General features: G+C 39.6%; 3 protein-coding genes across 5 annotated transcripts; 1 reads left to right on the top strand and 2 right to left on the bottom strand.

Moving 5' to 3' along the window:
• Positions 1-967: 967 nt before the first annotated feature.
• Positions 968-15070, bottom strand: SPATA1 (spermatogenesis associated 1). Of its 3 annotated transcripts, XM_053950606.1 has the most exons (13): positions 14999-15070; positions 14007-14113; positions 10788-10905; positions 8693-8746; positions 8274-8598; positions 7914-8159; positions 7334-7460; positions 7120-7180; positions 6415-6532; positions 5500-5625; positions 3513-3682; positions 2398-2496; positions 968-1594 (listed from the first exon to the last, which is right to left on the bottom strand). In XM_053950606.1, the coding sequence occupies exons 1-13, from the start codon at positions 15032-15034 to the stop codon at positions 1490-1492; spliced, it is 1692 nt and encodes a 563-aa protein (XP_053806581.1). In that variant the 5' UTR covers positions 15035-15070; the 3' UTR covers positions 968-1489. The 3 variants fall into 3 exon arrangements, with proteins under 3 accessions (XP_053806581.1, XP_053806579.1, XP_053806580.1); XM_053950604.1 differs by lacking the exon at positions 5500-5625; XM_053950605.1 differs by lacking the exon at positions 5500-5625 and having other exon boundaries at positions 7953-8159.
• Positions 15071-16627: 1557 nt separating this feature from the next.
• On the top strand, positions 16628-20414 carry GNG5 (G protein subunit gamma 5). Its single transcript, XM_053950665.1, has 3 exons — positions 16628-16815; positions 17906-18061; positions 20170-20414. Exons 1-2 carry the CDS (start codon positions 16735-16737, stop codon positions 18029-18031), a joined length of 207 nt encoding a protein of 68 aa, XP_053806640.1. The 5' UTR covers positions 16628-16734; the 3' UTR covers positions 18032-18061; positions 20170-20414.
• A 929-nt stretch (positions 20415-21343) lies between these two features.
• RPF1 (ribosome production factor 1 homolog) lies at positions 21344-26853 on the bottom strand. Its single transcript, XM_053950664.1, has 9 exons — positions 26663-26853; positions 26524-26580; positions 25326-25406; positions 24863-24958; positions 24001-24154; positions 23376-23458; positions 22335-22516; positions 22121-22247; positions 21344-21756 (listed from the first exon to the last, which is right to left on the bottom strand). The coding sequence occupies exons 1-9, from the start codon at positions 26816-26818 to the stop codon at positions 21715-21717; spliced, it is 978 nt and encodes a 325-aa protein (XP_053806639.1). The 5' UTR covers positions 26819-26853; the 3' UTR covers positions 21344-21714.
• Positions 26854-27375: the final 522 nt, after the last annotated feature.

Here is a 27375-nt window from a genome sequence, read left to right as displayed (position 1 = left end):
CAGAAGGTGAAGCCTACTGCTCTAGCAGAAAATATAAAATTCCCTTGACAAATCAGAAGGCTTTTCACTAGAACACCACTCTATAAGTCTTAAGAGAAACTGCTACATTATATATATATATATATATATATATATACACACTTATGTACTTCAGAACATGTATTACTACTTAAATGCTTAAATACTATTAGATGAATATTTGCTGAATTGAGAGTCTTCTGCTACAAATATCTGACCTGCAAAATTCTGAGAGCCAGCTGATTTAATAATAAAACTATTTTTCCTGTAGCAGTCAAGAATCGTGAATTGATAATACTATACTTTAAATTTAGGTTCTGATTTTCTAGTAGCTAGTAGCCTGCTTTCATATCTTAAATAAGACACAATTCTTAAATAGAGAATTCAATAGAGAATTAAGCAAAAGTGGGTGTAGTTTTAATAATTTATTTAATCCTTTAGCACTAAAATCTTTGTTAAGTCCTATCTTTAAGAAAATTAATTGGATAATGGGTGGTTTGACTCAAGATATTTCTAAGTTAGTTCTTTTGAGAGCTGCATAATTTTCCTATCCTATAACTTATTTCCCATGAGTGTTTCACTTCCAGTAATAAATACAGCCTTGATAGCTTTTTGGCTGAGATTAATTCCTAGCATGTTATTCTTCTGCTTAATATAATAACATCTGGTTTGCAAAGAGGCAAAAAGAGTGGAGCTAGAAAAAAATTCCTATGAAGAGGTTTCTGATTTCTCTTTCAGAGAATTGTTAATCTCAGGGCATGCTTGACCTTGGAATTAAGGAAAGGCAGAATGTGGAAGAGTAAATTGGGGCAGGATCATCTTTATACTGGTCCAAGAGAAAGCTTTCAAACTGCAGAAGACACTTAATGTCCGTGTGCCTTTCCTAATAAAGGAGGGAACAAAACCAGCTAGATATGGAATAAAGTGAGTTTATCTGAGATTTTGTTTATGCTTCATAATGATACAGTAATGATACACTGGTAATTTATAGATAGGCATATTTATAATGGCAAAAGCATACTCCAGTAAATAGCCAAATAAAGGATTACTGTTGCTGTAGTTCTAGAGAAACTGTAGAAATGGAATGTGGGAGACCAAAATTAAGAACAGGAGGTTACAGATTTTAGGTTTATTTCTTAGTAGCTATGTGGTTAATGAAAGAACATCAGCATACCACTGGGATATTACACAAGTAACTAATTTGCACTTTAAAAATAACAGCTTAATTTTAGACATGTTACTAGCTTAAACTGTATGTTTAAGTAGCTGACTAATCTTACAGCAAGTGAAATATAAAAAGAAGTGAGCTGCATTACCTCAGTAGCCTAGTATACAAATTCCACAACATTTATATAGTTAATATCTTTTTACAAAGTAACTTCAAGAACATGCAAACAAATGCTCTGAAATTCTCTTCTACACACACTGGAGAGCTGCTGTAGACTTCACAGATGTTAGTCATGTCATCTTCTTAAATTCCTGATTTTCTGGACTGGAGAATTAAAGTGGAATGAATCTTCTTCTGTGTCAGTTCCGCTCTCAGTGCTCGTAAATCAGATGCTGCCTGCTTTCTCATCTGCAAAAGAACCCATCACTTAAGGGATGGCAATTTAAGGAAGCTTTTTTTGGAGCTGACATGCATATAGGTTTATATAACTAAGACTGAATTTTATACAGAATGGCTGAATACAGGATATATCTTTCATCTTTGAAATTTTACATGCTCTAGCACTACTTTGTTCTGTACTTTGCCTTGATGTTTTTGCGACAACTGCAAATTAATTGTTCTTTCCACTCCTTGCTAGACAATGGAAGTCATAATAATTACAACCACCCTGGAGTACCCAGTTAACAGGAGTATGGGCAATCTCTGTGATGTAGAACACTCCTATTAGCTTTCAGAGCTGGAAAGCTGTCCAGTGTGAAGGCCTATACTACCTCTTCCTTCCAAAAAGTCATAGGCAACACTGATACTGAATAAAGCAGATGAAGAGGTCTGCCATTTGCTTAGACTTTTTTTTTTTTTTTTTTTGTCATGGTCTATTTATTATTGCTCAATGCCTCACCACACCAGGTGTATTTCTTCAATTACCTTTTGAATGAAATGCAAATTTTATGAATAAGTTTGTGAACCTTAGCTCACACACTTATCATAGTACATTGAGTATCTAAGTTGTTTGAATGCCGTACCTTCCAAATCATCTAACAACCTGTGTTCTGGAGTGATTTAGCTCAAATGCTAAAGTCACAACACCTAACACCTTAAAACTAACAGCATAAACCAAGAACTGTTTAGCAATTCAATCTAATAATTGAGATGTTCTAATTTTTTTCTATACATTGCCACATTTTGACTGTTCTAATTAAAAGCCACAGTACCTTAATTTCTATTAGGAGTCTCATTTTTGTATCATCTAGCTTCCTCCTCAGATGATGGAGTTCATGCTGCACTGTAGCAATCCGGATGATTGTGTAATTCTGTGTGAAACAACAACAGACCTCCAAGTGCAGCATTAGTGCATCTGCTCCCTGACTGGGTGTTACTTCACCACTCAGAAGCAATCCTCCAACAGGCTCTTTCCAACTCCCCTGCCTTCCCACCCTGCTGATGCCTGCCTGGCTGCACGTTGCTCACGAGGGCTGGGGAGCACCCCTGTGCTCAGCCTAAGAGCTCAGGAAATCCTGGCTCCCTTCTCGGGGTGCTGGCCACTACAGAACTGCTGTGGGACTGGTGCCTTGTGCATATCCTTCATGTGCCCAGTCAGGGAGACCAAAAAAACCCCACCCCTGGTATGCCCCTCAAAATAATGTATCTGGACATAGCCAGTAATGCAATGTCAACCCTATTCATATTTTTATTTTGTAGGTATTTCAGGATAGTTCAAATAATACATGTTTGTATATAATATATACTCTTAGAAGATTGTACATGCACACACCTTTCAGATGCAAGAGAGGGACATTTATTTTTCCTAGGCTAGCTTCAGTTTTGTCAACAGCCTTGCTTCCATTAATGCATTTAGAAAATTAGCAGACACAACTGTTGGAAAGGGTGTTTCCTCCTTTTCTTTTATCTTTTCTCTTTTTAATCCCTCTGAACTTCCTATGAAACTCACAGTTTTACAATAGTTGAAGTGCAACCACTTCAAAAGCTACAGTTACGTTTTGTGTGCTCCAAACATTCATTGCCTCCTTGTATGAAATCTTGGATGATAGAAACAAAGTAGAACTGAACAATCCACTAACCATACTGAACAGAAGGGGATTTTGTTACAAAAAAGTACCAACAGAAAGCAGAAAGAAACAAATGCTCAGACTCAAGCACTTCTGCAGTCTCTTTGAGACAAATGGTCTGAAGGAATTCTGTCTGATCATTGAGCTAAAGCTAGTTTACAAGTCATTGGTTGGTGATAAATCTGCTTCTTTAATATATATTTTATACAAGAAAACCTCAGACAGTGAAAAAAGAGATAATAAATAATACAAGCAAATACCTTGGAGGTTGTTGTTTTGTTTGGTCGCTTTTGGCTGTCTCTGGCTTCCAATTGCAAGATCAATTTCTGGTGGTAAAGCTCTAAATCTTGTTGCAGTTTGTTTAAAGTGTCCTCCAGTGAAACTGTAGCTTTCTTGGTTTCAAAGTACTTCTTCTTCCATTCCTCACGCACTGCACAGGAAAACAGTAATAGTGTTTGGTCTTGTTCACCTTTTCCTGAGGTCTGCTGAAGACAGCCATGACAGCTCACCTCCCAAGCTTCAGCTGGCCAATGCACACACTGAAACATGGCAAGAGGTTTCTTTAAAATAAACATTTAGTGAAAAAATCTTCATTAAAGTTACATTCACTCTAAATGCAACTGAATTTTCACACAAACACCTGCAACAAAAGGCTCTATCTCTCCACTGAGATAAAATACAGGGTCCAAACCCAAAGTTTATTCAGCCTGGGTGTTCTGTAGCACCTAAGTGCTCCTGGCCTGTGAAGAGTGGTATGCCCAGCACAGTCTGAAGTCCACAGCTCTACTGTCCCAGAAAATGTAGCATTGTAGATTTAGGCAAAGTTTATGCTCTTCATGGCCAGAGATTTTGAACAGCTTCATTTTATACTGACTTCCCAAATTATGGCAGACAGTTACCTTTACACATTACTATGATTCCACCTATGTTATCAATGTCCTATCAAGAGGTGGCACATAAATGCCCCTGCATGTGCTGTGGCAGTCTTATGGCCACTGCATATCTGCAGTTTCTTAAATGAATCCCTTCTTTCAAGGCATATTTTATGGAAGCAGGACAACTGAAACTTACCCAGAAGAGCTCAGCTGTTGGAGGATGACTCTATGCCAGGTAACTGAGAGTGCTTGTCAGCATGGCAGTCTTAGGAGGGTATTAAATACAGACTCAGCTGGCTGTTACTGCAGAAAATGCTCCTTCTTTAATACCTTGTAAAGAAACATGCTTGCTACCTGCCCTTACTTACAAAACTCTTCAGGTCTGATAAAAAATTCAGAGGTACTGATGCTTCCTACATACCCTTCAGAAGCTGTTTGAATCCTTGTGAAATAACCTTTATTTTAGCTAACTGGACAACATAAGTTAAGGCAATGCAGGTGCTATTTAGGGCTTATCTCTAGCTTGAATTGCTACTACAGAGTTACTGCTTCACACACCCAGGTCTGGGGTTTTTTTAAATACAAATTCCCCATGCTGCAGGGTGCAGTGCAGTCATATCCTTAGAGAATAACTGAAGGAATTAGCTTGTCTCCTTTCAACAAGCTACAAGTAATATTTGAGACTTTAAGCACAAAGAGAAAGCTCTCAAAACATCAAAATTATTAAATCTCATCTCTGTATATCTGGAATATGTCTTAGGGAAGATAGCTTTAAGTATAAACTTGAAAATAATTTTATGAAGAAAATTCATGTGAAATGTCAATGAGATTTGACCTTGTTAAAAATCAAGATTGGTCAAGCTTGTCACAACAGGCTTGGAACTTCCATGTCACAAGCTGAATGCCATTGGATAAGAGGAACAAAAATTATCATGCTGCAATTTACCTGAAGCCCCATCAACACAGTACAAACCCTGCGAGCTAAAGGCAGGATTAGAATATGCCAAGCTGCCCTGGGCCCCAGAGAGAAGCAGCCTGCAGTCGCTCTCTGAGCACAGCACATACATGAGACACAACTTGAATAGTTTAGGAAAGCCAGAATAACCTTAACTTTATAAAATATGGCACAAAAAAAAAAAAAAAAAAAAAAAAAAAAAAAAGAAAAAAAGAAAAAAGAAAAAAAGTGGAAGGAAACACTGCAACCTTGAATTTTTCTAGCATGCTATTACACAAAATGAGTCTTCTTGGAGCTATTGGTTACCAAACTGTTCTCTCTGTAATTAAGCTCACTGACAAGGAGACAAATATTTTCACATTGGTTGCAGTGTAATTTCTCAATCACTCCAAATTCCAAAATAAGTTAAAAGTGTACCATGGTATCTCCTCAGCTTATTTTGTTCCAGTAGCCCTTTAGCTTTTTTGCTCAGTTCTTCTCTAGTTTTTTCCATGTGCCTTCTGTCTTCCTTCATTTGTTTCAATTGTTCTATCATCTTGTTTTCTAAAGATATTATAATTTTATTTAGCAAGCATTTCAATACCCTAAGTACAAAGGATCAGTCAAGACTTTTGTAATGCACTCATCACAAATTATGCCAAAAGCTCTGTCAGAACAAGCAGTAGAAACAATTTCATTTTAATCAGATTTCATTTTAATCTAACTTTTCAGAATGTCTGGTGCTTTAGAAAAAGGGAGAAATCCAGCATGCATCCAGGCACTCACACACACACACACAAACATCTTTCTATATGTTTAGACAATATATCACTAAAACTCTGTAATCAAGAGATATATTCACTCCATACACTGCAAACTCTTGTCAATGAAGCCAAAAAAAGCCCTCAAAAGACTATTTCCTGCTTAAAATACATTGCAATATAAACTGTAGAGAAATCTTGCCTTAAACTCCAGCTGGCAGGACAGTATCTCAGACTTCCAGTAGTTTGCAACAATAGGTCTAACACTTAACTTCTCACTATCCTCCTCCTCAGCAACACTACTTGTGATTTTCTTTGCTACTTTCTCACTGGAGCCTGCAGTATTTCATCTGATCTCCCTCCTTTTCTCCTTCCATCCACTTGACAAGTTGGGTTTTCTAATGCTGGGAACCTGCAAGCTCTAGGACAGCCCATGCAACCATAAATACCTGGAATTTTCTATTCATAAATTAAAATTTGTAACAATACTGGGAATTAAGGCATGTATACTGTAGGTATTTATGTCTTCATTGACTCTTTAGTCTTGATTAAATGTTCACTTCCTTGCAATTTCTTGGAACCATGTACTCACTTGCTGCCTGAATTACAGGAACTTGAGCTGGATTTACAGTAAGTGCCAAAAAAGGTGGACTAGGAGCTGAAATACACTCTTTAGGACAAGTAAGATGATTTTGCTTGTTCTCATCTGCCTATAGAGTCAAAAGACACAACTGTAAGTACACAACCATAATCCTGAATAGTTATATTAGACACAGGCCTTGAAAGTGGCCTGAGTGACCGAAAGGGCTGAATTTGACTTCTGCAGATAGGCTTTTTTATTCTGTTACCAGCACACATGGCCACTAAATTACAAACACCTGGGTCTCTGCAAACAAAGTGAGAACACTGAACACTTCCATCACAGAGAACATACAGACAAAACTACAGACTGTTGCTAATGGCTCTTGTCCATGCCCATAATCCCCAAGTTACTGAGACCCATGCAAGACCAGGAACTAAGGGCCTTTAAACAGCCACCTGGTTTGTTATTTATGAAATCAAAAACTGCCAATTTCTAAACTAAAACTAGTAATTGCAGATTTTAATTGTTTAGAAATATAGTTGATATTAATTAGAAAATCTGCTAAGTAGCACTGCATGAATTAACTTTTCTCAATTATTGTCAAATCTTTCACATTTATAAAAAGTCACCAGTCTTACAAAATTAGACTGTTTCTAGGTGGAGAACTATATTTATTGCTCAAGATTACTAGGAATGTTACCTTGAAAAACATACCTGATTATCCAGTTTTTCACCAAGACCAACTCTAGTCTTCTTAGTTCTGTTTTGCTGCAAGCTAAGATAAAATAAAAAAAAAAAACAAGTGAAAGTTCATTGACCAAAATGTTTTTTCCCCTCCTTTCCTTTCATTTATTTGAAGTCTATAAAGTAAGTTTGTGTCAGGGAATTAACATTATCCATTATTTTTGAAGATGCATTTTTTGCTAACCTTTGTTTTTTGTGGACAGAATCTGTAGTTTGGTCTTCCATTATTTTAAGAATTTCAGCATCCTGTGTTCTGTCTCTTCTTAATTTGGTATCTTTTTGATGCTCATTGTTTTGCATGTTCACTAGTTCTGTGACAGGATAGTGATGACAAAAATACATAGATTACACTTGCAAAAATCAGGCTGGTTTGACTGTCAATGACTGGACTTTCCAACCTGTTCTGGAAATTCAGTGAATCAGCACAGCAAGTGGTGTTATCTCTAGGATTTGGAAATGTTCCATGAATAACAGAACAAAGAAATCAAGGAAAAAAAAAAAGGTATTTTTGTTATTAGAATTTTTATCTGATTAATTCTGGTGATTAGACAAATGTATCAACTATAGTAAAGTGTTTCTCTATATGAGCACACAGTGATAATGGAGGATTCACAAGGTAAAACCACATCTCTTTGAAAGATATCATTATTTTTAAAAAATTGAATATTGTTCTGATATTTAATTACAGATTTCTTAAAACTTAGCTTTACTTTGCTTTCTAGAACTCTTGCTTTAGCAAAAAAGACAATAACAAACATGTGTACCCTTTTGATATCTAATGTGATTTTGGGGTCTTTCGTTACCCTGCCCTTGTTCTTCACTGTGGTTTACATGAGTAAGAGCAGTTCCTGTGGCTTTATAATTCCACTTAGGAGCACTGCAGTCTTCTTGATCTTGGCTGAAATGATTCTGCTCAGAGGTCTGTAATACCAGGTCACACTTTCCAGACTCCTGGTCTGCAGGATTTGAATGATTTGGTGTGAAGAGAGATCCATCAGATTCATTTTGATCTGCATAATAATTGATAATATGAAACAAAGATATTATTTTACTGTAAATGTTAACCATAATATTTGTTTTTCTTCTCATTCATCACCCTCTTTCACTATATTGGTTAAGCGCACCTTTTTCTTTAAACTGTTTTTTTGGAATCCAGTTGTTATTGTCTTGCTTATTGTTTGTGTGTGGAACTGGAACAGGCTCTTTCTCACCCCATTCCACAGGACTGGGCACTTCCAGATTTTCTACCTGATGCCTGCTTTGTATACTTTGTAAAACTGGTTTGCCTTTTTCAGGTTTCTGTTGGGAAAGGCTGGATAATCTTGATCCATGACCAAACCTATTAGCTTCTTCACTAACATGATGTTTTTGTTGAGGTAATGATGGCAAAGGATAAACATCTTCAAAATATTCCACTCCAGGTAATAAATATAATTCAGGATAAAGTGCCTGAAATTACAGCGTATATACATCAGACAGGACAAAGAAAATGTGCAATATAAAGTTTCTGAAAATGGTACCTTACAAGCCACTCAGTACTTACATAAGGAGGAGCAAATGACTTCAGTTCCAGTTCTGTTTCCTGCTTTGCTTTCACCTCGGAAGAGAAAGTATGGAAGTGTAACAAATAAAATCATCTTTTCATCAATAGTGTTGCATGTGACATATGCATTCTATTGTCATTTTTACATACTGCATTCTTTTATCATCATCACGATAATCTGCAGTGGCCTTATGGGGTAAAAGTATCTCAGACTACATTTGTATTTTCTGACAGAGTTCTGAAACTTTGTCTATTTTTCAAAATCTTAATCAGACCCACAAGATTACATGCACGTACTGAATGTTTTATTATCCTTTGCACTTTCTCTTATGGTTCAAAGGACATGATCCAACAGTCACAGGAAAAGAAAATTTTCAACTTTCTTTATCAAAAGTTGCTTCAAGCTGAATCTGAATAGAAATGCTGAGTCTCACATAATTTTCTCTATTTACCTAATACAGTATTGCAAAATATTGAATGTATATGGGAAAAAAAGCTATTATCCTATGTCTTCTCATATCTATCATTTTCCTTCATATTATTTTTCTGACGTACACTTTCAATTTCAACAGCTGTCCTTAAAACAAACTCTAAAATACTCAACATATATTTGAAAGATGTGCTCCAATGTAAGGAAAAGAAATCTGAGCTTACATTCAAATAATTATATTGAATTAAACACACAGGTTATATGCAAAAAAGGAAGAGCAAATGAACATGAATTTAGTTTATGTTTATCTTTTCATTTAAAAGACCCTTGCTTGCAAGTAGGGCACAGTTCTTAGTTCTGCTTACATTGTTAGAGTTGTGAAACAGAAGACTAAGGGGAGAGAACACTCAACAAATATTTGATCATGGAGATGTAATTCTATGAGGTTACCATGACCCTAAACAACAAATAAAGCAGTTGGTTTATTGCTTTACACTTTGTTATAAAGTTAAACATCAAGCAACAGTAAATACCTCAAAGAAAAACTATATTTCATTTTTCTCTATAAATCTTCATGTATGTTACCAGTATATTTAATTCTCTATTAACATAAAATACTTTATTCATCTGCTGACATCATAAAGGCTGGAAAATTTCTCCATTTATCTCTGAACTATGTGGGGAAGAAAATTAATCATCTTACTTATTATCATCCAGTTAAGAAGACCTCAATTCACTAAAAACATATGCCTACTTTCCACTTTAGATTGTATCACAGTCTTTTAAGTTTCTTTTCATGTTTTTCCACCTAGTTTTTGCATATGACTTAGTATTTATTCTAATCTTCTATGAGAGTGATTATTCAACTAGATATTCAACTAGATAATTCAACTAGAAATGAAATAAAGAATGGCACCAAATTTCCTGATTGTAATTAATTAATTTCCAAATCCATGAGAAAGAGGTGAAATGAGACACGGAAAAAGTGTTCTATACTTATATAAATTACTTAAATCTCTGTGTATTACATGAACAAACTTTCAGTTGGACTAATTTTGAAGTTTATTTAATCTTTAGTTATACTTTGTAAGGTATATATGTAGAATTGATGTGAGGAGCAGTTATGATTCACACATGTAGGGGCTTTATTACTTACATCTCAGACTGTATTATTGGACTAAACAGTGGAACATCTAGAGAAGTTTTCATTCAGAGAATTATGTCTTAAATGCTTTTGAGCAGGTCACAGCAGGAGCCATTAGAGGAACTCTGACTGACCTTCCACTGCAAATTTGTCAACTGAATTATTTCAACTGTGTACAGGTAGTAATGGTCTTATGGGTTTGGGTTTTTTTTTTTAATGCAACCAGATTTATCACATTTAATTCATGGACTTATCAAAACCATTATATTTTCAATGGATAGCAACTAATTACACCTATTGCTTTAAAGGGTATTTCTAATACAACTGTCCAGCTTTGCCTTTGCACTTAGGGAAGCAGATATGCTCTGACAAGAGCTTATGCTGCAGCATGTTTAAAAGAAATGCTAACAGTGCTCCTAAAGTTATCTCTACTTTGTGTGATATTATCTCATCTGCAGGAATCAAATCTCTGCTTTACATTATAAAACAGAAGAACACTAAAGAAAAAAAAATTAACTTACCAGTGCTAGTTTTTTCCCAATGCATTTTAAAAATCTGAATTTATCTGCAACTCTCACTCCACCCAGGTACTCTCCAAGCCTCTCCCGCAGCACTCTTAATGTGATGTGAGGAGACACCCTAGAATGTTGTCATTCATTAATACATCTGTAAGATCAAATAATGATGCCTAGTTAGTAGGAGGGGGAAGATAATGGTCTGTACGTGCTGGCTTGCACAGACAGAATGACCAAAACTGGGAACTATGTCCTAGAACTGAACCCAGTTACAGACAGGCCAGAGGGTCTTGGTGTGGCACTCAGAACACTGCACTGTAAGGGCTGTCCTAACTTTAACCAGCAAGATTCACATTGTACCAGCCTCATACAGAGGGAAAATAAGGAAGCAGACAAAATATTAAATTCACTTCTTCAGAATGCTGTTGCTCATCTGCAGATGAATAGCAACACCTCTGGAAGCTATAGTCATGCACTTCCATTTAAGTGACACAGTTTCATGGGGCTGGACCAGGACTCTTGAACATTCACTTCAAGCACCCAGGGCCAGAGGAGCCTTCAGCACTGTCCACTTTAAGCAGCAGGCACATTCCTTTGCTTTTGTCTTCTCCAGCACAAATTCACAGATGGGTGTGTGCATGTGCGCATGGAAATGTATTTTAAATAAAAACCAAACACTGCAATGTGAACATTTCCACCATGATTTGAGGATGAGAATGCTGACACAAATATGAATTGCATCATTTAATGTACTACATGAAAGTATGCAAATATTTAGGTAATGAGCTCAGTAGAAAGATCACTACAGAATAAAAAGCATCTCTGCACAATAAATCCATATGTGCCAGAGGCATACCAAATACCAATTGTTCTGTGCTGCCATATAAGAAACCAGGGAACAAATGAAGGCCTGAGACTGTTAATCACCCACACTGATTAAGTGGTAGGATGATTTTGGCCCAGGCAGCTCTCACTCCTCAAGCAACGCACAGGCACAGCTTGGGGGATAGCACATGGCATTCTCAGCAGACAGTATAGACAAGAACCTACCAGGTCTTCCATTTGAACAGGTCTTCAACATTACCCTGTCAAGGTTTGTTTGCTCTTGCAAGCAGCCCTATAGGCCTTCAGTTCACACCTCAAGCACGTAGTAAAACACTGCCGTTTTCATCGCATGGACACAATACTGCAGTGGGCTACAAGGCTTGTCGTGTATTATTTCAAATACCTTGGACTTACAGGAACCTCCTCAAGATCATAAAACTGCCCTGGAGCACAGGCACGAGGCAGAGGAGACCAAAGTCTGCAGAGTGGACACATCTACAATATCTAATGGGGGGAAAGTATCTAGGTATCCAGATCCTGAGATATAGGGCAGAATTTTATCGCAAAATTATTTGCCAGTGCAGCTGCTAGGAAAATACAATAATATTAGCTTGTCACTTGCTGCCACTGGCTGGCAGGAAACAGTCACATACCAGTCACTTGCTTCAGGGTGTCCCTTTAAAAGTAATGCAAACTAGAGTTCATTACAGCCATCTCATCTAGAAATAATAAAATTTGGCTTCTGTGGTGAGGAATGAGGAATGAAAAAAAAAAAAATCTCACAGAGGCTAAGAAATCAAGTTCATGGGAACAAGAAATCAGGGCCATAGACAATCTCACCCTTAATATCTTCCTCTAATTTCACAGCTAATGGAAGTGGCCTGTACTTTGACCTAGGAATCCTTTGGAAAGCTGACTCAGACAGCACTAGGATTGACTGAACAGAGCTATCAGCAGCATCCAAGCCACAGGAATATCAGCAAGGCTGCCATTCCCTCTCCTGGATTATAATAAAAGAAGTTTTAAAGTTTTTTGTTTGGTTTTTTTTTTTTTGTTTGTTTGTTTTGGTTTTTTTTGTGTTTTTAAAGGCAGTAATTCACTGGCCAGGTACTAGTTATTGTTAATGCTAATGTACTGCAGCACTGCATAGTACCCATAGAAGAATTAATTAGTAATTATCTAAGAGTCATTAGCAAGCAACAATACCCAGGCAGATATAAACCCACTGAAATCAGTGAGGAATCTAATTTAATTTGATGCCTCAGTGAAATAAATTTACATTAGAAAATATAGGGCAGTGGCAGATGTCCATGACATGAAATGAGGTTACCACTTCAGACATTTATTCTGCCCCTCTGCTGCACACTAGAACAGCAAACAAAATGGGTATATGCACTTATTGGTATATGCACTTACCAGAGAATGGTTTTGAGCAGCCTTTCAACAAAAGCAGCTGTGAGAATGAATACATTCTACCCTACATGCTCATACCTGACTGCTGTCAGTCTTTTCAGCTACACTGTATATTGTCTTAAGTGGGTAATACAAGACTCAATTTAAATTAATTAAAACCTCTATTCCCTGCAGTTTTAGCTGAATTGACAGGTTTTGCACAGATGTAGACAAGGTGCATGTAAAAGCTCAGTTTCAATACACATCTTTACATTATCTGATTTTTCTACAACTTCTCACCACACTAGATACTAGAATTTGTGAGCAAAGTGTTTAGGAGTATAAAAAAAAACTTTCAAAGTTATGACTGATTTAAAATGCAACTCTCAGTGCCAGGCTTGAGCCTAGGACTGGGAACCAGGGTATTCTTTCACTAAGTCCTTTAAACAGCTACCTGAGAGCACACCCAATACATGGTGTTGTGCACAGCCTTTCACTGCTCAAGAAGAAAGAGGAAATGCTGCTGGTTCATGGGCTGTAATGCTTCCCCTTGAAAAACTCATCAGCTCTTTCTCTGGACTCAGAGAGCTCAGATCATCATACCCCTGTTCCTGGGAAATGACAGACAAAACCTGTCTTCATAAAGCCACTGTCTTGAAGCTGGCCCATTGCCCAAAAGAATTCCAGCTTTTGATAATCAGGCTCAAGGAGACAGAAAGAATATAAGATATGATTTTACAATAAAATTCATTCTGCAGAAATACTAGCACTGCTCTGGAAGTGTTTTTCAATGTCTACACCACGGGCTGCAAGGGAGCTAAGCCTGATAGAGTACAAATTAACATAATGTTAGTTATGGTCACCACTTACACTCCAGAAATTTAATTAGACAATGAGTTTCTGCTGCAGATGTAATTGTGCTCTCTAGAGCAACAGTTAGACTAAAAGTTGGACTGAAGGACAGTGTGAAGGACCCACCACACACATGAAACCTAAAACTACACTCACCTTATAAATCCAGCTGAGACAAATTTGCTAGAAAGAGCTACAGGAACTGTATTCAGCTTGAAGTTCCACACTTCTGCTGGGACATAAAAAACATGAAGTTCCAATAGCTAGAAAAAAGAACAGATGTAAATGTATTATCATCCTCTTCCTATACACTTTTTAGGTGTTTAGGTGGACTTCTAATTCTTTTAGGCAGGAATGGTTCCCTTGGTATTAGCACAGGGACTAGAACAGTAAGGCCCTGTCTCACAGTGATGATAGATTGTGAGAAGAGTGACAGCAGAGCAATTTGTGACTGAATGCCAGCTGACAGCATCAAAATAAGTCACATTAGAACAGGCTCTCCAATGGAAGTGAGATAATAGAGAGCCTGTGCTACTGCTGTGTATCACTGTGACAGCAATGGAGAGATCCTACCAAAACCAGTTGATACTCTGGAGAATGTCATGACTACAAGAATCCCTCAACTGAAATCCTACCTTCCTTCATCTCATAAAAAATGCAAAGTCCTGAAAGCTTGGTTCAAATAGCACCACAACTTGATTGTGTCATCAAGAAAAAAAATTCAAAATATTTCTGACTTGTTAATTATATTAGCTACCTTGAAAACACAAAAATGCTCCTACTAATGTCTGCAAAAAGAATAACTAAGCTGGCTCTGAGCAAGGTTCACTTGGGCTGTGTTCGGACCCATGGTAGTTGTTGCACTGCTAATTTCCAGCTCTTGATATTTTTAGTAAAAATCAGATAGTTTTGACACGGATGATATACTTCCCTTTAAATAAAAGCCATGCAAATAAGCTATATTAAATATTTCTGCAAGTCTTGAGTTACTCAATATGAACTAGAAAATAATTCTTTCTATATATACTATTTTAAAAGCACATCTTTTTTTTTCCTCTCAGGTATTCTAGAACCTTATTTTAATGTATTTTTATTTTTTGTTTGTGAAGTCTAAAAAATATTTGTGGAAAAGTAGAAAAAACTCTCACCTGTGAAGTTCGAGGTCTCATTTGACTCAATGACATGTTGGTCCCTCTATGTGACCACAGCAAATGCCAGTTGGGCTTTCTAATTTTCTTTTTGATTGAAGCATTCTTTAAGAATGAGTTTCATGATAATCTGTTATGACAGAAGTTACTGCATAAATATCCTTTTTTTTCATTTACTGATCTTTATTCCACTCATGATAATGGAAGTTGTGTCTGTGCTGAGGCAGAAAGCTTCCAGCTAAATGCAAACAGAATCAACCACACCTTCTACACAAGTGAGTATCACCTAAGTAACTGGGGGAATTGCTAAATCATAGCCCTGTGCCTCTAAGATATCTGCCCTAGAGCATTTCCTCTTAACATTTTCGCCCCTTTCATAAAAATACTTTGGTAGTATGCAATTTTCTACTCAATTCCACTGTTTTCCTAAAAACGCAGACCTAAATCCCCACAAAGCAAGATTCTTGCAGGACCTGGATCTGATAAAGTGATCATTATTGTGAACTGGAGCAAACCTATTGTGCCAGCCAAATGCAGTGTTCCAAGGAAATGTGACTGTGCTGGGCAACCATGTCAGAAAAATACTTCCATAAATTATAACCCTGGTTCTGTCCTAACATTGTTACAGAATCATGGAACGGTTTGGGCTGGAAGGGACCTTTGAAGGTCAGCTAGTCCAAGCCCTGCAGTGAGCAGGGACACCTCCCACTTGGCCAGGCTGTCCAGACCCCCAAGTCCAATCTGACCTTGAATGTTTCCAGGGGTGGGGCATCTCCCACCTCTCTGGTTAACCTGTTCCAGGCTTTTACCACCTTTAGTGTAAAAAAGTTCTTCCTTTCATCTCTCATCAACCCTCTCAGTTTAAAACCATTCCCTCGGTCCTATTGCAACAGGCCCTGCTAAAAAGCTTGCTTCCATCTTTCTCTTTTTGTTAGGAGTTTCCTTGGTGTTTTCGCTTTGAAGGCTCTTCCAGCCCCTCTGAGGTTACAAACCTGTCTGGATTTTCAGCCTGCTGAACTCAGGTGCTGTTCTGCTCTCAACAGGATATCTCTTTACTCCTCCTGCCTCTACCCCAGCTACTTCTAATCCACCTGCTCTTGAGCACAAGTGACCAGACCTTCCAAGTCTCACTTTGGTGCTGTGGAATTAAGATTTCCTCATGTCAGTGGGAGATACCTACTTAACAGGGCCTGTGTCTTTACCTGCAAGCTCCCGCAAATGGCCCGAGTGACACACCCCATCAGGGCCCCGTCACTGCCCGCCACAGCAGGCCCAGCACGGGTTCCTGCCACGGCTCCCGCGTACAGGGAAGGTGCTGCACTTCGCATGATGTCACCCCATGCCTCACTTCACTGCCACTCCCGGGCACTTTCTGCAATGAACTAGGACTAGCAAACTGATCCTCCAGGCTACAGTCAACACTCAAACCGCTGGCACGAACTAAGCTAGGAACTTCATTCGTTGCATCTCAAAATAACCTCCAAACTTGGAACCCAGTGGATATTATGCCCAGATTGGCCACCTTGGTGTGAAAGTAGCCCCCTCTTCCAGTCCGCACCATCACTGCGGAGGGCGGGGGTTATTTCTGTGCCGCGGGCGGGTCCCGTCCCGGGCGCACGGAGCGGCCCCGCCCGGCCCCGGGTGCGCAGGCGCCGCGGTCCGGGAGTTGTGGCCGCTCCGGGAAGTTGTGCTGGGAGTGCCGTGAGTGCCGAGCCGAGCCCGCCGCCGACCCCGCCATGTCGGGCTCCTCCAACGTGGCGGCCATGAAGAAGGTGGTGCAGCAGCTGCGCCTGGAGGCGAGTGTGACCCGCGTGAAGGTGAGCGCGGAGCCGCGACGGGACGGGGCGGACGCGCCGCCATTTCACCGCTCCGGGGCCGCGCCCGCCGCACCGGGGCCGGGCCGGGGCCGCCGGCTCCCACCTGCCCCGCCCCGCGGACCCGGCTGGGCGGCGGCGCCCGGGCTTCTCCCGGGGCTCCGGCGGGGTTCCGCGGCCGAGGCGAGCCCGGATCGGCAGCGCAGCCGCGTCCGCTCCACCGCCACTCCTGCCCGGGGCTCGGCCGCTCGCTCCCCGCCGCCCCTCGGGCCCGGGGGCCGCTCCCCGGCCGAAGCGCTCCCCCGGGGCGATGGACGCGGCCCGCGCTGCCCGTTCGTGCCCTCGGAGCGAGGAGCGCCCTTTCTTCGGGCTCTGCGGAGAGGCCGCCCGAGGCGGGGCGCACAACAGGCTGGGCTGGCCCCGGCACGGCAAGATGGAGATGTCGCTGCCAGGCACACCAAGTGCATTGAACTTGTGCCGCGCCGGGGCGAGACCGCGCCTGGCACGGCAGAGAAACCGGGCAAACTGCAGACACCGAGTGTCAGTGGAAGATGCAACTTTTGAAACTTCGGTCGTTCTATATGATGAGTTCAGAGTTACAGCAAAGAAAAGCAAGACAAAAAGTTTCTCACTGTTCAGTTTTTAGGAAGGTACAGCATGCCAAAAAACCCTTATAAGGGTGCTCAGAACCCCATTATCTTATCATAAGGATGGCTTTCCAAGGGAGCCTGAAATATAAGTTCAGTCGAGTAGAACATGTTAAACCATAAGACAGTATTTTTGAATTGTTTATGGTAGAAAAAGGATCTTTATATATTTAATAAAGCCATTTCCAAGATCTTGCTCATGTGTCACCCTTCATACTTAAAAGTTTGACATGGAAACTAAAACTTCCAAATCAGTTCTCATTCTTACATTGTTCATCTTCTTGTCTTTAAGAAACAAAAAAACTACAATGAAATTATTGCATAAAATCTACATAATCTGTATTGCAGAATAATTTAGTAGTATTCTTTATACTTTTCAACATAAAAACCACATCCTCGGTGAAGAGTGTTCAGTGAATTCTAATGCCAGCTTTTATTATAACTAGGTTTCTCAAGCTGCAGCTGACTTGAAGCAGTTCTGCCTGCAGAATGCACAACATGATCCCCTCCTGACGGGAGTATCATCAAGTACAAATCCATTCAGACCCCAGAAAGTTTGTTCATTTTTGTAATTATGTGAACTACTTCAGTATCTTTCAGTGGTAAGTTCTTCAATTACAATTCATAAACTCTTTTGTCATTTAAATGAGACAGGCTCTATGAAAGGCACTCAGTAACATCTGACTTGTGCAGTTGGTGTTGGTCTAGATCCCATTTTTGGTCCCTTCTCCCCTTTTCTGGTCACAGCTCTGTACTGGACACGTGCTGGCCATAGGTGTTATGAGCAGCACTTTGCTGTTGCAGAGCTTCCACCAGTTTGTGTTGCTGTAGCAAAATGGTGGGACCAGCTACTACTGAGCTGCTATTTGGACTAACCCAGCTGAACAGTAATTGTGCTGTACTCTCTGTAAGGGTCTTATTTCCCTTTTCTCACACTGAATTAATCACCTGACAGCATATATGTGGTGAATCCTGATTGTGGCAGATAAAACAGATTTCAGTTCTTAAACTTTTACAGAACACTTCCAAAAGCAGATTAGTGGTGGTGGTCCCCCAAGAAGAGCACTGACCACTGTGGGGGGGGAGATGCCCTCTCTGCCAAAAGAAAAAAGTATATACTTTTTAAGAAGTATTTACTTTTAAAAGCCCATATGCCACTCAAGTAAGTTACTACAGGGGTAGCAGTTTAAATAACTAGAAACAGTGGAATACTCATTTGGCTTTTCATTCCAGAACTTTCATAGATTCATTAGCACTACTGCTATCATCAGGAAGACTACTCACTCATCTGCCATTTTGGTGACTAGATTTTAGGCTAACCTCTTTAGAAGGGTGAGTTTTAGATCCACAATAGTTTCACCAAAATTCAGAGAGTCACAATAACTTGGTTATTTTGACCACAGTAAATGCATGATGATTTTACCATGTTCCCTTTTCCTGTTACCCCTTGACTTGAATTTGTTGGAGATGAGAGCACAGACGTTATTTCAAAACACCTGCTACACAGTTAACTGTAGTTCACAATCCTTAAAAATCTCATAGTGAGTCTTAACCTTGAAAAATTCTGCTCGTGTGGCTGACTTCTGTCATCCAAAGAACTGTAGTTTCCTAGATGTAAATTGTGCTGTTAGGCAGCTTTATAGAAAGGTGACCACAGTCAGATTGAATTGTTAAAATTACTCTCCCCTCAAGCAGACTGTAGAAAAGTTCCAGATGTGTGTGCTAGCAGTATAACCATGTTTAAAGACCAGAGTAGTAACAGTATAGAAGTTGATCCTTAACTATTTAACAAGCAAAACCACTAACCACATTGTTTCGAGCAGTGAATTACAACAGTATAACTGAAATGCGCTTTAGAGTTCTTGTAGCTTTTAAAGTTACTTCTATTGTGATTTTTTGCTGTGACTGTTATTTTAAAAATACTCTTGGATGCTACACAAGTGTAGCTCCAGCTGTAAGCACTAATCCAAGGAAGAAATCAGATCATCTGTAAGCATAATAGACTGATAATTTATACAAAGCCAAATAAACTGTACTTAATCTGTGACACATACAATTCCCCACCGGGGTTTGCCAAGGTTAAGAAATTCCTGGACTCCTAAGTGTGGATGTAGGGAAACAATGTTTCCTCTGTCTCACACCACACCTGCATACACAGGGCAAAGAAGGCTTAATATTTTATTTCTCTGTTACAGCCTTTGGAGTGGAACTAATTTCTGTTTTAGTTACACAACTTATATGTGAAACTCCTTCACTTTGCAGTATGTGTTGCAGGCACTTCCTGGAAAGAGGTGATTCCTTGTGTTTTCTTGATGAACCAGTAGTGTTCCTGTAAGCACAGTCAGCACCACCTCACTGAAGAGGAAGTGTAATTTGTTAGTTATACAACAAATTCCCTGCTTTTCAAAGGCAAAATAGAAACCTGCTGTTTTGGTGAGCACAAAGTGACTGGGAACAGCTTCTTCTATCCTTCCACTTAACAGTTTGGTTTCAAGGAGACACTAAGCTTCAGTTCTTTTATAAAAACTTTGATTATCTTATTGTATCTTTGGGCATGATTTAAAATTTATTTTTGAAACTAATAAAACAGCTGTGGAAAAAGAGCTGTTTTTCCTAAATAGTTGTCCATGGCATACTCTTAACACATAAGTATGATTTGCCTCATTTAGCAGTGATACATTTCTAACTAGATTTTGGTTTTGTTTTTCAGATCTTTTAGCATCTTTTCCTACCTGCTGATGTGTGTATGGACAGAGTGCCTCGAGGAGTGGCCTGGTTTGAAGTCTGTAAAAAAGCTTAGCTTTAATGTGCCAAATCTAACTCTAAAAGTGCTACTGTCGTCAAACTTCTTACCATCTACCTCTCCAGATGAACTGTACGCTAGTTATGTATTTCTGTTTCATACGGGAATCAGTTTTATACATCAAGCAAAAAAATAAAAGTGTCTTGACTTAGTCTGGTCTTGAAATTACTGTAAGAATTTGATTAACTTCTGGGCGTGGTTGCACCTCAATCAGTGCATCACTCTGGAGAGCAGAGAGGAGTGTTAATATTCTCTGCTACTCCAAGTCTGCCTGGGGTTAACAGTCCTTCAGAACAATGAGGCTGCAGAAGTACCATACTTAGAAGCATAACAGAAATAGAACAGAAAAAAAATTGGGACTGTTTATAATTGAGCTATACAGCTGTGCCATATCATAGACATCACATTAAGACAGAGGAAATTATAATAAGTAATTCTACCCCAGGAGATAAATAAGAAGGCAAATAGAGTAAGTTATTAGGTAAATATGATAAAGCACTTACAGCTGTATATGAAAAGAAAGTAGCTCAAAGAAAACTTGACCTTTTAGCTGCCAGTGAATGTGCCAACTTAAGGCAAAACAGTAGTTTATGTGCAGATAATACAAACTCGAGTGTTGCTGTGAGGCTGAACAAGCATTTTTAAAATATTAATGGGGAAAACCCATTAATTGTTGCTCAGAGACCTCACATAGTCACCGAGCAGCATTTTTAGATGATAGCTTTATGAATGTCTTGTAAGGGGGTTTTACGAATTCTTTCCCCATCCTTTCAACTGCTTTGGGTACACAGACCTCTTGTCAATGTGATACTTAGAGAAGAGATGAATGTAGGAGTTATGCATATTGTAACTTCAGCAACATGCCTATTTTATGCAAAATGCTAATGAAATAAAATACCATGGATTTCATGGACTGCATACTGCCTTCTCCATGTTCTCTGGACAGGAGAACCTTTATGGAAAATTATCCCCATATTGTCAGGGAACAGCATACCGTAAGTTAGAAATAAGTTTCAAATACTTATCTCTTACCTGATTAACTGAAGATGTGTGGGTTAACAGAAAAAATAAAACAAAACTGTAAAACTAGAAATATTTTATTTTGAAAATTTGTTTAACCAACATAGTTGCTGTCTTTGTTGTGAAGCATAATCTCTCTACAGCACAGCAGCACTTCTGGCAAATCCTTAGTGATAGCTAAATTCTAAGTTGCTCAAACACAGCCATAGTTTTTCCACTAAACTGGAAAGTCACTGTCCTTGTCACGTTGGCTACAAATAGGAAGAGAGGCACGTCCTATTTGATCCGCTGCTGTAGAAAGTTTTAATCTTTGCTGTTTGTCTTTCTGCAGCTGATACTGTTCAGTATCATTATCATTAGTTGTAGTCCCAGATCATCCGTAGTTCAAAGCAGCTGCTGTATTCTTGGTCACCAGCAATTGGCATATTTCACTTACAAGTGGAATTTTCTTCTACTTGTGTCCATTTCTCGACGCTGAAATTTAAAAGAAAAGTTGTTTACCAGCAAGTTCTTGCAACAGGATGAAACACAAACAAGGATGACCACTCCATTTTATAGCAGAGCAGACAGTGAAATGTAGTTCTTGTACAGTAGAGTTGCAAATATGTAGTTATGGTATATTGACATTCATTGTCCTTGCTATTTTTATTTTTTACTTGAAATAAAGCAGGGTATTTCTGCTTTGCATGACTCTTGAAATATACTTCTAAATACTTAAATTAAATACTTCCACACTGAGAACTGTATTTATACCACTTTTCTAGGATAAGATTTTTGGTTACATTTCATGTCAGATTTAGCCTCCCCAAGCAGGACTATTATCATTACTAAGACATACCTTATGAATCCACTCATATTCTCCAAATTTGGAATCAAAGGTTCCTTTTTGAAGTGACCTCAGCTTCAATGTAAAACGTGGCCCAAGTTCTTGAATTCCCACTTTCTTTTCACTCTTGAAGATATATCTTGGGGAAAAAAATAATGAAAATTAGGAATTCAGTTACAAGAGTATTCTCTCCCCACTTGAAAATGAGTATTGTGCGAAACGTCACCTGTGGAATCTGAAAAAGATGTAGTCTCTCTGGTTGTGAAATGTAGCTACTTGTCTTCCAATGAACTGAGGATCGTGTGGGAAGAGAGCAGCAAACATGCGGCCGATGGAATGGCCGAGCCGCGTTGTGAAATTATTCAGGATCACTTCAGGGACGTGTTCCGTGGGCTCCTTCCCTTTTCGCTGAAATCAAATAAGAATGCAAAGAACAGACTGAATACAAAAGGATTTTAATGTATTACTGAAGAAGTGTTTGAAATGGGAAGACAGGGCCAAAAACACACCCTAATCATTCTTTCAAACACAACCTAAGTTCATAAACAAGTAAAGGAGCAGCTGGTAACATAAGGATCTTTAGTTCAACAATATAAATTCAGTGAAAAAGCACAAATAATTTTATGTTTTCTCCTGCACCATTTTTTACTCTTAGCAGAACCTGTTGTAGCAGATAATGCACTCTACCTATCATAGAAGTATTCCCTCTGTACTCATACCAACAACTAGGGATATATGGGACTGAGAGTATATGGGCTTCTTCTTTAATAAAAACTAATTAAAGATTACTTATTTCAAAGAAGAAAACACATTTTACTGCAAATTACTCAGGGCTAAGTAAGCAATACTAAGAAGAGGTGACAGGGCTATAGGAACAAGAACAACTAGGTTTTATTCAAGACAAACTACATCTAATGAAACCTTTTACACTGCTGATTTTATATACCCTATTGTGTGTATGCTAGACATGGGGTACTTCCTACTGATGTAGGTTATCATCTCCTATTTAATGACGAGTTTAAAAATACTTGTCAGATTATAAAATACTTGGCAGTTAAAGAAATACAGCAAATAAGCTTGAAAATGGAAATATGCTGCTTATGAAGTAGAATACACTAGTCCTTAGCCTCCTGTTAGCTTACCAAAAAAACACATTTACAAGGTCAAGCTGAATCATATCAAAATGCAGTTTTGACAGTTGAAGTAGACTGGATGTATTTATCATTAACCAACAGATAACCTATTTTTCAAATTTTCTGAGTCTCACCTTTATTTCTTTACGCAAACGCACACTACTCATTCTAAAATGGGCAGTTGGACCATCAGGCAGGTGACTTAAAACAAGACCATCTGTGCACCAAGTTAAAAAAAAGGCTGGTAAAATCGAGCATATCATTTACAAAGGAACATTCAATGCAAACTGCAGTATTACATTAGAGGTTTAGATCCATAATCTATGCCCAAGGTTTTGTTTTATGTTCAAACATTCATTCCCAAACTAGTTAACTAGCTTTTGGAAGGATGTCCATTACATGCTAACAAGGGTTATCCTCTATTGCTTTCTCATTTAATGAATTTGTAATGTTTTATCTAGCCAGAAAAAAAAAAAAAAAAGGATCTTCCTGGTCAGAAAAACTTGTTAATCAAACTCTTAAATTTACTGAAATAATAACAGCGCTTATCTGTGCATTACAATCAACAAAAAAGTGCCAACATATCTACACACTTTCTTCAATAAATCCAAGTTCCATTAGCCATCAGACACTCAAGCTGGCACAGTGAGTTTTTAGCTCTGTAATTTGCACTGTGAAAAGAAAGAAAACAGAAAAAGTAGATCTCTGATGCACACGACAGAATTGTTTTCTTTCTCTGATAAATACACTAAAGGATACTTGGTATTTTGCGATCTTCATTAATGACAATTAAATCCGTGAAGTCCCTTGCGATACACTGTGGAATGATTCTTTTCAAAGCCAGTCCTCTTCGATAGTAGACATGTGAGTTGGGTATAACAGTAGCCAGCTGCTCACAGAATCTCACTGTTCTCTGCAAAACAGGGGAGTTCAATTGCAGCGTGCAGAATTCAGCACTGAATTCAGTTGTTAGAACAGAGGGTTGGTCATTCCAACTACACTCCCTGAGCATATATTACTTCCAGTATCTTCATAAAGATTTGAAGATAAGCTATTAAATTACTTTATTAAATTATTTCATTCAGTTAGTGCAAAAACACTTATTTGCAGTAAAGACTGCAGCACACCAGAGATTTTTTTTAAGGACTTTTTTTTTCCCCTTCCTCCATCACGGAAAAAAAGGGAAAATGCAAAAAGCATACTCTCCACACTCGCCATTTATAAAGGACACTGGTTTACAAAAAGTTCACAGCATCTCAAAATACAATATAACTATTTCTTCATGAACTCATGTCTGAGTTTTCAGATAAACTGCTTGAGGTGTACTTTTTTTTTAAAGAAATTTCTTTTATGGTTTTCAAAAATGTCAGTAATCTCTTCAGTCAGGCAGTACTGATCATTTCAATACAAGAACATGTGCACAAGGTTGGGTTTTTTTAATGGAGGAAACAAACAGTGCTAGAGAAACCAATGGATTACATACACATACGAGGATATTGTTGGGCACTAAATAAAATAAAATCCATGTGCAAGCTATTCTTTTCAGTTTTAATGTAACATTTCATAGGATGAAAACCCTGGTATCTTATAGCCATTTGGTTTCCAAGTAAAATATACATACCCCACGAGGTCGGTCTGATGTTGTAATAAGAATTTTGGGAACAGTCTGCCTATTAAAGTATGGTGCAAATTCATCAGTTGCTTCATCAAAAGCGACCTGGAAGAACAGAAGTTTTGTTAAATCCACCATGTACGAAATACCTGAGGAACAATTGTTCAATCTGATCTAAATTTTAATTCACAAGATCTATTCTGTAATTAATCACCCAAAGGCGTGTGGTTTTCACATTTTTAAGAATCTAGTGTGATGAACATGGGCAGCTTTTACTACCAATGTCAGTATTGCAAAAAGCAATTATTTAGTACAGATAATGAAAGAATGACATCACCTCTTAGTAAACCCATCATGTGTAAAAAGTAATTCATCAACAGATTAACAGGAAATTGGGGATTATTCCATTTCATCAATCAGTTTATGTCCCTTGTTAGACAAAAATGGTTAACTTATTAGCACATGCAGTTACCTCTTCATCATTGGGATCTACAGTGGTTTCATCATACACTCGCTGATTTTCAATGGTCTTTGGTACAGCTTTTGGAGGTGCCTAAAATACATGAAGTTTATTAACATTACATATTGATGTCATTATTAAATGCATTGCAAATACCACATTCATACTACCACGATATTGTTTGTATTTCTACACAGAACTGCAACTATTATTTACTTGATGCCACTTCTAAAAAAGAAGTTACATAACTTTGATTAAAATATGCATAGGTATTGGGACACCAGAGAGCATCAGATGGAGAGAAGCACCACTGGAACAATGTCACTTTTCAAAACAAAACAAAAAAACAGGGGAACTTTCTTTCCATTTTTATTTCTTCTGTGTAAGAAAAGGATTGTGCTTTTAATTGCAACACGTTTTAACCTTGATATGTAGAACTCAATGACTAATAGCCTTTAATGTTTACCCTACTCTTGTGAGACTATTGTAATACAGGAACTCACATCTGACTATCTTCAATCAGTCCAGGGAAGGAAGCAAAACCTTTGTTCATGGCTAGGCTTGGAATCCAGCAGATAACTGGTCTGGGCATGGTCTGGTCAGCTCTGATTGTTTTAATCTACACAAAAAATAATATTGGAGTATAATTCCTAATAATATCAACACAAATGCCACAGCAATCACATCAGAGACAACTTTTCACGAGTGGTTTTATGTCATTAAGTTTAAAACTCATCCTGCCTGCTTATAGCATCATTTAACACAGGGGCAACAAGGTTTCTGAAGTCAGCTGTTTGATACCTCCGCTAGACAACAGTGTCTCTGAAGGCTAGCACAGCCAGCGAGCACAGAGAGCATACAATCATAGAACATTTTGGCTGGAAGGGACCTTTAAAGGCCATCTATTCCGGTACAGTGAGCAGGGACATCTTCGACCAGACCAGCTTGCTCTGAGCCTCTCCAACCTGGCCTTGAACGTTTCCAGGGGCAGGGCATCCACTCCACATCCTGTTGCAGTGTTTTATCACCCTCACTGTATTCACTGCTCCACTTCCCTGAAGTCTGTGGAGAAACCCTTTGGCTCACGAAGCTGAGGAGTCCCAGCTCCGGGCATTGCTGCAGGACCCTCAGGCTGGCGAGCAGCGCCGCGTTCGCGGCGGGGAAGGAGCGGCCACGCCGCCACACCGGCTCCAGCGGCCGGAACCCTTACTTTGTCTCCGAGAGCCTCTCGCTCCTTCCTCCGCTTCTTCTTGAGGGCCAACTTCTCCTGCGGGCAGAGGAACAGCGCTCCGTTAGCCAGACCCGCCAGATCCGGGCCTCCCCCGCCCCCCGGCAACAGCCCGCCCCACCTTCCTCTGCTGCTGCTTCCAGCGAAGGAACATGAAGTGCCGACGCTGCTTGTTCTTGATCTCGGACACGCTGAAGGTGGGCGGGAAGAGCACCCGCTCCGTGGCGGGCGGGCCGGCGCCATCCCCGGGCACGGGCCCGCTGCCCGCACCCGCCATGGCGCTGCTGCCGCGGGGCGGGGCCGGCCCCTCACCCTTGGCCTCTGCTCCGCCGGGTGGTGCCGCGCATGCGCAGCACGGGGCTCGCGCGGCGGGGGGGTTCGCTCAGGGCGGGCGTGCTGCGCGCGCAGTCACGGAGTGCTTCGAGTTGGGAGGGAGCCGGGAGCATCATCAGTCCAGCTCTTCGCCCTGCGTGGGACCCCGGGAGTCACACCGTGTGCCTGAGAGCATTGTCCAGAAACCTTTCTGGAACCTCTCAGGTGATGCAGTGACCACTGTCCTGGGGAGCTGTTCCAGTGCCCAAACACCCTCAGGGTGAAGACTTCTGATATCCGACCTAACCCTGCCGTGCCTCAGCTCCAGGCCATTCCCTGGGTCCTGTCACTGCTCACTGAGCAGAGATCAGTGCCTGCCGCTCCTCTTCCCCTCACGAGGAAGTTGTGACTGCACTGAGGTCTGCCCTCATCTCCTCCAGGCTGAACAGACCCAGTGCCCTCAGCTGCTCCTCACAGCTTCTCCTCAAGGCCCTTCACCATCTTTGTTGCCCTCCTCTGGAC

The sequence above is a fragment of the Vidua chalybeata genome, chromosome 9 (genome assembly GCF_026979565.1).
Source record: "Vidua chalybeata isolate OUT-0048 chromosome 9, bVidCha1 merged haplotype, whole genome shotgun sequence".
NCBI classification, from domain to species: Eukaryota; Metazoa; Chordata; class Aves; order Passeriformes; family Viduidae; genus Vidua; species Vidua chalybeata.
This window is presented reverse-complemented; position numbering and strand designations above follow the sequence as displayed.